The sequence below is a fragment of the Dama dama genome, chromosome 10 (genome assembly GCF_033118175.1).
Source record: "Dama dama isolate Ldn47 chromosome 10, ASM3311817v1, whole genome shotgun sequence".
Taxonomy (NCBI): domain Eukaryota; kingdom Metazoa; phylum Chordata; class Mammalia; order Artiodactyla; family Cervidae; genus Dama; species Dama dama.
This window is the reverse complement of record NC_083690.1, coordinates 4577108-4588288: the sequence shown is the minus strand read 5'-3', so window position 1 is coordinate 4588288 and position 11181 is coordinate 4577108. Positions and strand designations below refer to the sequence as shown.

General features: G+C 45.3%; 1 protein-coding gene across 1 annotated transcript; it reads left to right on the top strand.

The window, feature by feature from the left end:
- Positions 1 to 23: 23 nt before the first annotated feature.
- On the top strand, positions 24 to 4488 carry ZNF597 (zinc finger protein 597). The gene is made up of 4 exons (XM_061153885.1): positions 24 to 67; positions 155 to 209; positions 502 to 625; positions 3661 to 4488. Exons 1-4 carry the CDS (start codon positions 24 to 26, stop codon positions 4425 to 4427), a joined length of 990 nt encoding a protein of 329 aa, XP_061009868.1. The 3' UTR covers positions 4428 to 4488.
- Positions 4489 to 11181: the final 6693 nt, after the last annotated feature.

The following is an 11181-nucleotide window of genomic DNA, read 5'->3' as shown; positions in this document are numbered from 1 at the left end:
AGACCCAGGTAGCGGAACCGGAAATGCTTGGGAAAACCGAGGGAAACTACATCTCCCAGAATACCCGGTGAGCCTCCGCTCTTCTGTTGAGGCTCCCGATTGGTCAATATTCAAAAAGGACTGCCCCCTCTGAGATCACGCTGGCCAATCACAGGGCAGAGCTGCGGAAAAGCTCGAGGGTGGACAGCGTCACGCGGCTTTCCGGGCAGGTCTAGCGTCAGGGAGCGTGGGAGTTTAGTTGTGGCTAGGCTCCTGGTCTCTAGTCTCAGCTGCGCGTCGCTTTTTGTTGCTTTTGCCTGGGTAGTGACAGGCTTCCTGAGATTTTTAGTCTCGGAGTCCTAGGTGGGGCCCGACCAGCCCGGGAGTCTGCCTTTCGGAGGCTGCGCCCGGGAGGAGTCATCGCCTCAGGTCTTTTTTTTTTTTTTCGCCTGTGGTCTTAAAGGGTTCAGGGAAGCTAGGGAGTGCGTGGAGGAGCTCGACAGCCGAATTGGCCCCTCCAAGGACTGTTCTTTCTCCTCCCTTATGTGCCCCGAGGTCCCCGTGGCGACTGGAAGAAAGCACTATCACCACCCCACCCCACCCCACCCCCAAGATGGCATCCACACTCCCTACAACCGAGGCCCAGGTGAGACCAGGTCCCTTCACTTGGTCCAAGGTCCGGTCACTCCTTTCTGGCGGCCTCCTGGCCTCTTGTACAAGAGGGTTAGGCATGCCGGTCGTGATGCAAGGGCTCCTGATCCCCTCGAATCCTTTCATCAAGCTGTCTTTGTTCCTACCAGGCAGAGAGAAGAAATGGCTAATCAGGATCGGCCTTTTAGAACCTCCCAACTAGGAACAGGGACCATAGGAGACTACATTAAGGGTACCTCAGAGTATTTCTGGAATGCTGCTCAAACTTAAACAGTTTTCTAAGCTTCATTCCACACCTGTTGAATGAACAGAAACAAACAGAAATCTCAGGTGATTCTTAATCACACCAGAATTCTATAGATTTAAAGAACTGGTGAACTTAGCGAAGGAGAAATACGTCTGGATATGACTGCGTTTAACAATGAGTGTCAGGAGGAAGAAGGAGAGGGACCAGCAAAGGGAAAGATATTGGGAGAATCCTAGACCTGTGTTCGCTTTGTGATTCTTCCTGGGCTGCTCACTCATCTCCTTTCTCTTAGAGCAAGGGTCCCCAGCTTCCAGAGTCTAATGTCTAATGCCTGATGATCTGAGGTGGAGCTGATGTAATAATAGATGTAGGGTGCACAAGAAATGTAACGTGCTTGAATTATCCCGAAATCCACCACCTCCCCATCACCCCACCTCTGGCCGTGGAAAAGCTGTCTCCCACGAAACCAGTCCCTGGGGCCAAAAAGAATGGGTAGCGCTGCCTTAGAGCAACCCTACTTAGCTCCCTTGCTGAGAGTTGTTCCCTCTTCTCTTCTAACAGACTCTTCCAGAACTTCTCAGAGTTTACCATTTTGGTCCTTATACTACCGCTTCCAAAATTACATCTGTTTTTACTCCCTCCTTCCTAAATCCTACCTCCAGCACTCAGAGCCCACTCAACCCCACCCCAGGGCTCAGATACCTTTTCCAACAAGCTCTTGTCTCTGATATTTCTAGCTTTTCTCGGCATTCCCAGACAGAGTAAGGTAGTAGCTTTCTGGCTTGGGCTGAGATGGACTGTCCTATTGTTTCAGGGACCTGTGTTGTTTGAGGAGCTGGCTGTCTATTTTTCTCAAGAGGAGTGTGTGAGTCTGCACCCTGCCCAGAGGTCCCTCAGCAGAGAAGCGACACAGGAAATGTTTTGAGGACAAGGCCTTGATTGGTAACACACTTGTTTTTCCTGCGTTTTGGAACTTTCTAGGATTAGGATTGCATATCTCATCCACGTGTTGGTATGGGAGAATGGGACCTATCCTTGAATGATTTATGTGGAAATGACAGTAACTTGAATGAGAGTGTGATTTTCAAAGGGTGAGATGAGTCTTAGGCAAAAATCAGTAATTCCCTGGTGCTCCAGTGATTAGCACTACCCAGGTGGAGAAAAAAATCTGGCAAGCTGAAGGGTGTGGCCAAAAAAGGCAAAAATTCTGTCTATTACAGTGACTATGGTTTTGCATAAGACATGGCACTACCTAGTAATCATTCCAAATATTTGTTATGGTCAATTCATAATTTTACTTGTGAAATTCCATTAGTATGGGTTACTATTATTTGCTAAAATTGGAAATTGCTTTAATCTTAAGGGAATGGTGTGCCTTTCTAACTAAGAGGAGCTATATGTAGAAATGTCCCCATGGCTGAGTAGATTTTATCCTTGACTAGGATTGACTCGGAGAAGGCAACGGCACCCCACTCCAGTACTCTTGCCTGGAAAATCCCAGGGACGGGGGAGCCTGGTGGGCTGCCGTCTATGGGGTCGCGAAGAGTTGGACAGGACTGAGCGACTTCACTTTCACTTTTCACTTTCATGCATTGGAGAAGGAAATGGCAACCCACTCCAGTGTTCTTGCCTGAAGAATCCCAGGGATGGGGGAGCCTGGTGGGCTGCCGTCTATGGGGTCGCACAGAGTTGGACACGACTGACCCAACTTAGCAGCAGCAGCAGGGTTGACTATTTGAACTTTCCCATAACTCGCATTTTATATTTTCTACTTCTTTCTTCATTATGTTGTTTTCCTCTAACTTCTTGAACACGTGAAGCACATTTGTAATAGCTTTTTAAATGTTCTTTCTACTAGTTTTGTCATCTGTCATCTCTGGGTCTGCTTTTGTTGATTGATTTTGCTTCTAGTTACAGGTCATATTTTTCTGCTTCTTTCCATGCCTGGTAATTTTTGCTTGGATGTTGGACATTGTGAGTTTTATGTTGTTGGATGCTGGGTTTTGTTGTTTTTTTCAAAATAGTTTTCAGACTTTGGTGTGGTGTCCTAATTTAAGTTACTTGGAATCAATATGATCCTTTCAAGGCTTGCGTTTTGTTCTGTTCGGGTGTGTTCAGAGCAATCTTTAATCTAGGGCTGATTTGGCCTCCTGCTAAGGCAGTATGGATACGGCCTGATGCTTTGTGCGGCAGGGACTGTCTCCACTTTGGAACATGAACTACTGAAGTGTTTTGTGAACTCTGGAGATTGCTCTTTCTATTCCTTTTTGGTGGTTCTTTCCTGGGCCTGGGGTTGTTTCCTCACATGTATGTGGAGATTAATATGCAGCCAGAGTCTTAAGGAGACCCATCTAGATGCCCAGAGCTCACTGCCCGGACATCTGTTCGCTTCTCTGGTATTTTGCCATCACATTCTAGCTGCGTTGACTTTCCTGAATTTGGTCTTCTTGAATCAGCAAAACCACTGAAGACTGGGTTTCCACACACTGCCCTGCAGCCCATAAACCCTTTCTAGGCAGCGAACTGGGGCAGTCGTAGGGCTGTTGCTTTGGAAGGAAAAGAAAATCCCTTTTGGATTGACATATTGGCTTTATAAATTATGAATATTTGGGAGAACACTAAAAAGGAACGACTTTTTCTTTCTGGCAGGCCTGAGTTTTGTCAGCCATGCTACAACTTCCTGGTCCTCTGTGTAACTATCAATAGTTTGTTCTTCCCCCAGTACTACTTGAGGGTGTTTATATTTTGTTTTGTTTTTATCAGCAGAAGATGATAAGATTAAGATAATCAGCAGCTACATCTAGAATCTATGGGACTTGAAGAGCTTGCCTTAGAAAAATGTTCCCTTGCTGTGCCCCTCATCTGTTACCCAGAAAAGTCTTCTGAGCATGGAGCTGGAAACTTTGAAAGGAAAATATCAGGTGGAACTCCTGCTTGCACGAAAAGGTTCAGAAGCCTTTTAGTTACCATTGAAAACCATACCCCATTGATAGAACTAGCTCAAAGTTTAGGAACCAGAGCACTTCCTGAAATTCTTCCATTTCCCGAAGAAGGAACCAAAAAGTCATACAAGTGTCCTGAATGTGATCAAAGCTTCAGTCATAGTTCATGCCTCGTTTTGCATCAGAAAACACACGCAGGAAAGAAAAAGTGTAAATGTGATGACTGCAGGAAGATTTTCAATCACAGATCCAACCTGAGAGCTCACAAGATAATCCACACTGGCGAGAAGCCATATAAGTGTGCACAGTGCGGCGGCAGCTTCCGCCGGCCCTCGCACCTGTCTCAGCACAGGAAGGCTCACCCAAAGGAGAAAATCCACAGGTGTGGCATATGTGGAAGGGGGTTCACGAGGCTCCGGGGACTGTCACAGCATCAGAAAACCCACACTGCCACAAAAGCCAGCAATAAATATGTCGGTCAGAAAACAAATCTGGCTTTGCCTGAGGAAAAGCACGGGTCAGCCGCCCAGCAGCCGTGCAGTCCCGGCAGGAAATGCTTTGGGCAGCCCTCATACCCCTGCCCGGGAGAGGCCACAAGGACAATCTGAACACTATAGCAATTGGGGGGAAATTTTGCTTTCCTTCTCAAAATTCAAACCCTTAAAGTGTCCTGAGTGTTCGAAGACCTTTCTTTCTACCTCTGAGTTTATATCTCGTCAGAGCACTCACAGTGGGGAAAAGCCCCATAAACCCAAAACATGCACAGAAAGTTTTATTTTGGACTCAGAGCTTGCATGCCACCAGAAGAGTCACACAGGAGAGAAACCTTTAAAATGTACCAGGTGTGGGAGAAATTTCAGGTTGAAAACACATCTTACTCTCCTTCAGTGAACCCATTCACAAAACACTGTAAATATAGCAAATTTTCATTAATGCTTGTGTTTCTCAGTATCTGTACTGAAAACTGGGGCACAGTTACCCTTTATGTGCCAGGCACTGTACTAAGCACTGTATACACATTCCATTAATTCCACTAATCCACTGTATACACATTTAATTTTCACCACAGCCTTGATTTAGACACCACGGTTTCTGTTTTATAACCAAGGAAGCATAGTCAATGTCACAGCCCCTGAAGGAAGGCAGAATTCTAACTCAATTACTATCCAGATTCCATTTGTATGAACCAAAGAATGGTACACAATTTCTAACTCTTGTTTAGTCTGCACACTCAATACTTTTTGTTTATCATTTAATTTACTCTTAAGAATAAATCTGACAGAAAAGGACTATCCTCACTTCATAAAAGGGAAGTAGAGCCCACAGAGGGTAAAAGCAGTACCTTGCCCATACACAAAAATAGCAAGTACTGAAGCTAGCATTTAACCTTGGGTCTCTCAGCCACATTGTGTTGTAAATTGCGTTTGCACCACATGTTAAAACTACAGGCAGCTGGGGACTGAGGCAGGCGGGTGAGGAGGCCCATCGTGCCGGCTGCCCTGTGCACATGCTTCCCTCCCTTAGCACTTCATCCCAAGCCTGACTTACATGTATGGTTACAAAGCAACAGAGAGACTCCCCAGGACTTCAGGTTCAAACCCCGTCCCTATAATCAGAGATCACAGACTACAGAGTACAGCCTTTAAGGTTTTAGTTGAGTTTTGGTTTCTAAAAATGTTTTCTTCCTCATATCTAAAGGAAGATACATATAAAAAATTGTTTAATTAAAATACCTGAAAATATAGGTCTCTAGATACTGCTGTTACATATAAATACTGGAGCAAAATATTGTTAAATGGAATGGTTGTTAATGTTAAAGAACCAGAGGCTCTGAGCCCAAGGAGTTGAAGGAAGCGGTCAGTGTCCATCAGTGAGACCCATGCTGGTTTTATGATGATGGCTTTTTTACCCTTCTGTTTACAGTGTTAACTGACAGATTCCACAAATGGTCATTAACTCAGAGATAATCATTAGCCTACCATGTTAGTTTTTTTTTTCTACCATGTTAGTTTCAATGAATATTTGGATGAAAGTTAAGGATGAAAAACTAAGTGCAGAAGTTTATTGCTAGGAACCATTGGTTCACAACATTTTGCAGTATGGATGTTGACAGAGTGAAAACTTTATACTGAGAAAATCAACCGTTGAACAAATGTCATGGGTTTTGTTATTGATGTAGTGATGGAAATGTGTGTCAAACAAGTCCTTAATGTGATTGCTAGAATATCAGGTCTGTAACAGTCATCACTGATGAAAACAGCATTATTCCAATAACATTCAGTTATGTCAACATTTGACGTTTTGTAATTAAAGAAACTGTGGAATTTGTTATTCTTGAAGCAGTTGGTTGAACTCAAAAATAATTTTGTTTACAGCTTTACTGCAGTAGGTAATAGTCTATTCACATCTCCCTATTTAACACAGAAAATTATTAACACAGTAATTAAGGGAGTTAAAACTACAAACAAGTGACGTTTCACCACAAATGACATTCTGAGTCTAACTCTTGCAGTTCTGTATAATTAAATAGCATTGTTCTGATGACTACAACATGTTGTGTAATGATACTGCAGATTTTGCTCAAAGTAATTACCAATTTACTACATATGTGTGCTAAGCGGGTTTTTGAAATTGTTCATTAAACTTGTTATGTCTATAGGATTTCAGTTAGAAAGTGTTGATGCTTGGACCATCTGTTTAAAAAATAACTAAATGATCTTCATTAGAAGTGTGTATATCCATTGTTTCAGTTTTGCAGGTTGAGAAAGCTGTTGATCTGATATGAAGATGACTTGATATTTGATATCCATCCTTTCAGGGCCCATCTGACTGCAGGTGTTCTTATTTTTGACATCTTTCCTTGTGTTAGTATGAGGAGGGTGGGGAAATGACATACATATATATTTATATAAATCTGAGAATATGCTGCAATCTCTAGTTCATTTGGACCCCTTAGAAGTATGTTTGTTGGAGGCACTTGTGCTGTTTAATATTTGACTTTTACAGTTTTTGGTGTGTTCTCATCAGTGCAGGCTCTCACTGGGCAGTGACTATCTGATGTGCCAATTTGACATCTAATAAATGTTTTTTTGTTTTTTAATGAACATTGGCAATGAGGTGAACTTTAATTTAAAAAATTTTTCTTTACACTTCCCTGGTTTTAGATGGCAATGAGATGAATTTTGAAGACTGGAGGGATTGTGGTTTGCAGGGGGTTAACGAATGACTTCGGGCCATTTAATGATGGAGATAAAAACGGAAGTCAGAAGAAAAATCCAGAGCTACTCCAGGATATTGCATTAGAAGTCAACTTCCTTTGCAGTTTCTGCTCCACGGCGGCGGCACCTCCGGCCCCGCAGGCCAGCGAAGACCCGTGTGGGCCTCCACCTGGAGCAAGGATTAGAGGCGAGACTCGCGAAGTGGGGCTCGCACATGGGTTTGCGTGGGCTCGGAACAATCTTGCGGCCTTTGACCCGAGCCGTGCAGGCCGGTGGAAATACCAACGAGGCGAGACGCGCTAGAGCGGCCCACAGGCTGGGAACCGGAAATCTTGCGCTTACTTCCGGCGCTCTCTTTGGGCGGTGCAATTGCGCGCTCCTAGAGCAGCCACTCGGAGAAGGCAATGGCACGCCGCTCCAGTACTGTTGCTTGGAGAATCCCATGGACGGAGGAGCCTGGTAGGCTGCAGTCCATCGGGTCACTAAGAGTCGGGCACGACTGAGCGACTTCACTTTCACTTTCATGTGCTGGAGAAGGAAATGACAACCCACTCCAGTGTTCTTGCCTGGAGAATCCCAGGGACTGGGGAGCCTGGTGGGCTGCCGTCTGTGGGGTCGCACAGAGTCGGACAGGACTGAAGCGACTTAGCAGCAGCAGTAGAGCAGCCAAAGTGCGGGGAGCTGCGGACTCAGTGCGCGCTCTGCCTGGCTCCCGATCAACCCCCACTACCCCGGGAGAGGAGGCCTCTGCTGGGGCTGGGCGGCCGGGTGAGAGTGTTTGCCGAGGTTCATGGTGCCCAGGCACCAGCGAGAGGGTTAGGCGGGTGTGACTGTCCGTGACTTCCCACCCTGGATCTCGCACGGCTAGGCGCCCACTGCCCCGGGGACGGGAGAAGGAGCCCGACGCCACCTCCCTTGTGGCCCTAACCCCGTTTTGCCAACGCGGAGTTACGGACTCGCCCTGCCTGTTTGAGTTGTCAAAAGGCATACTTTGACCTCAGTTTCCCTGGGTATGGTGTCTCCTGCCAGCTAAGGAGTGTTGCTGCCTGTCTAGTGCTACAAATCTTGAGTGTTTAGCCAGGGTAGTCACTGAATTTGAACAAGCTCTGAAAGGAATTCAGGGCGGAGATCAGGAATTGGGCACTCTGCTGTGGGAAAACTGGCAGAACAAACCTTCAGATAGTTAAGATATTTTTAGGAGAAAATTTTATGAATCCAAATTCTCATATCTTACCATCCTTAGAAAAACACTAAAAACATTAAGATATCTGTTCCTTTTGAATAACACTACCTTCTAAGAAGGGGTGTGCTGCATACCCCTGTGTTAAAATCTCATATATCGTGACCTCACCCCTAATTTCTTCAGAACAGTTTCTCAGAGCTGAGAGGCTCTTTCCCCAGCTGTAGTCCTCAGTAATACACTGAATAAACTTGATTCACAACTTTTAAGCTGTGTGTTGTTTTAAAAGTTGACACTTCTTTCTAGAATTAGTGCCAGTCTTGCATGAGTTCTGTGTACTCCCAGCCGATTTCTAACATGCTTCTGGTTTGAATGTATCCTGGGATCACCTGCATGCATGGTTCCCCGCTTCCATGACTACAAATACCTCCCTTTATGTCTAGCCCCAATTTTTCCTGTGTCCTGCACCCTAAATCCCTGTATTCAACTGCCAATAAGAGATCTTCCTTTGAGGTCTCTCAGGCATCAAAACACATGCCCAGTGGAATACTACTCTGCCATAAAAATGAAATGATGCCATTTGCAGCAACATGGGTGGACCTAGAGATTGGCATACTAACTGAAGTAAGTCAGAGAAAGACAAATATATATTACTCATATGTGGAATCTAATTTTCTACAAAATGATACAAATGAACTTATTTACAAAACATACTCACAGATGTAAAAAATAAACTTGTGGTTACCAAAGGGGAAGGTTTGTGGGGGGATAAATCAGGAGCTTGGGATGCACATACCCACATTACTATATATAAAATAGGTAACCAACAAGGACCAACTGTATAGGACAGAGAACTCTATTCAATATTCCATGAAAATCTATTTGAGAAGAGAATCTGAAAAAGAATGAATATATGCAGGTGTATAACTGAATCACTTTGCTGTACACTTGAAACTAACACAACATTGTTAATCAACTATATGCCAATAAAATTAAAAAAACAAAAAGTGGGAGAAGGTGAGGGTGGGATGTTTCGAAAGAACAGCATGTATATTATCTATGGTGAAACAGATCACCAGCCCAGGTGGGATGCATGAGACAAGTGCTCGGGCCTGGTGCACTGGGAAGACCCAGAGGAATCGGGTGGAGAGGGAGGTGGGAGGGGGGATCGGGATGGGGAATACGTGTAACTCTATGGCTGATTCATATCAATGTATGACAAAACCCACTGAAATGTGAAGTAATTAGCCTCCAACTAATAAAAAAATAAAAAATAAAATAAAAAAACAAAAAGTCAAAAAAAAACCCAGATATCCAAAACCAAACTCAGGATTCATAGAATTTTCTCCTCCAGTATCTGGCGCCACGTGCATACAATTGCTCATGCTACCAACACATACTCCTTCCTTTGTGCCTTAAATTTTCAATCATCAAGTCCTGTGAATGCTACCTCAAACCTATCTCTCAAATCTAACTTCTTCTGTATCCACCCTTATCCAACAGCACTGGCCTGGACTGACAGGAAGGCAAGGACAGGGTTTCGACGTGTGGGGTTGACTGTAGCCAGATGCTGCAGATTAGCACAAGTCCAGAGATGATGGACACGCAGGAGATTACTGCAACAGAGTGAGTGAAAGATGAGGGCCTGAAGGAGGGGTCATGGGAATGAGGAAGTGGTGTGGCTTCGAGAAAGATTGAGGAGGAAAAAGTAATGATTTGGTGGAGTGAGAGAGCAGGGAGTCAGAGATGACTCCGAAGTTTCTGGTTTGGGTGACTCTGTGGTTGGTGGTTTTGCGGAGAGAAAGTTTGCCTCTCATGAGTTTACAGTTTCTCTAAGCTTTCTAGGGAAATTGTTAATCACAAATAAGGGGGACAGCACAGCTGTGTTCAATGCGATTGAGAAGAGGTATGTTATGGTATGAGGGAGGTTGCACCTGGCCAGCAAGATGAGCTGACAGCTAAACACTGACTTGACATCGTGATTGAGGCTTCTGGAAAGGGCACAGGGTCCTAATAGAGAACTCTGCAAAGGTCTTAGCTAATGTGTCAGCTGACTCCATGTATAGTAAGCTTTTCCTGCTCACTTGTACTGTTTTTGGTGAAAAACAGCCAGAAATGGGAGAACCCAGATGTCCAAGCACACCTTACAGAGAGACTGGGTTCAGTCCCAGCTGGTATGAGGCTATCCCCTGAGCCATAAGATGGTTGCAAACTCTGATGCCCTGGAATTCCATTCCCCAGAACTGGAGCGCCTCCTGATAAAAGATACCACCTGGGGGCAGGAATCCAACCTGCAAGCCCACCATCCTGGTCCTGAAAGGCTCCTGTCAGTGCATTAGGCCTCTCTGCCAGGATAAGGCAAGAGGGCCAGAGAGGCTCTTAGTCACCTCCGGAGACTGTGCCATCAGTGGCTAAGGCCAGAGATGCCCACCCAGGAGCAGATGGTGGAGCTCCTGGAGCTGGAGCGTTCTGGGCCATCCTAAGAGATCCACCCGGGGTTCAGTGTCACACCCAGAGGGTGACAAGAGGCAGCAACCTGGATGGAGGATTTGCAGTGACAGCCCAGGAACCAGGATGCTGGGTGAGAAGGGCCAGAGACCCAGAGAGTGAACACAAGGTGGGTGATAAACTCCTCTCCTTGGGATGTTACACTTCCACTTTCTCTTCCCTGGGGATCCTGTCTCCCAGGCCTCCAACAAGAATCTACACCATTGAGCTGAGGGTCACCTTTATTTTGGTCCAAGAAAGAACCAGATTTTTGAGGTTTGATGGGCAGCTCAGAGTAGACCTGAAAAGAAAACTAGGGAGCATTCTGTTTACACCCTCATTTTACTGATAAGGCAACTGAGGTGCAACCATCACAGAGCTCAGTAAGTGGCTGCCTGCAGCACTGGAAGTGGACCCTGGCTCTTCAGGCTCCCCCAGTGCTGATCTCATTGTCCCAGGCTGTCTCCTGGTCAAGTT

Excerpts from the sequence above, each read along its gene's own strand:
- ZNF597 (XM_061153885.1), top strand. The coding sequence starts at position 24 with ATGCTTGGGAAAACCGAGGGAAACTACATCTCCCAGAATACCCG. Across the intron at positions 68-154 it reads TACATCTCCCAGAATACCCG|GGCAGAGCTGCGGAAAAGCT; the intron begins GTGAGCCTCCGC and ends GGCCAATCACAG. Across the intron at positions 626-3,660 it reads TCCCTACAACCGAGGCCCAG|ATAATCAGCAGCTACATCTA; the intron begins GTGAGACCAGGT and ends GATAAGATTAAG.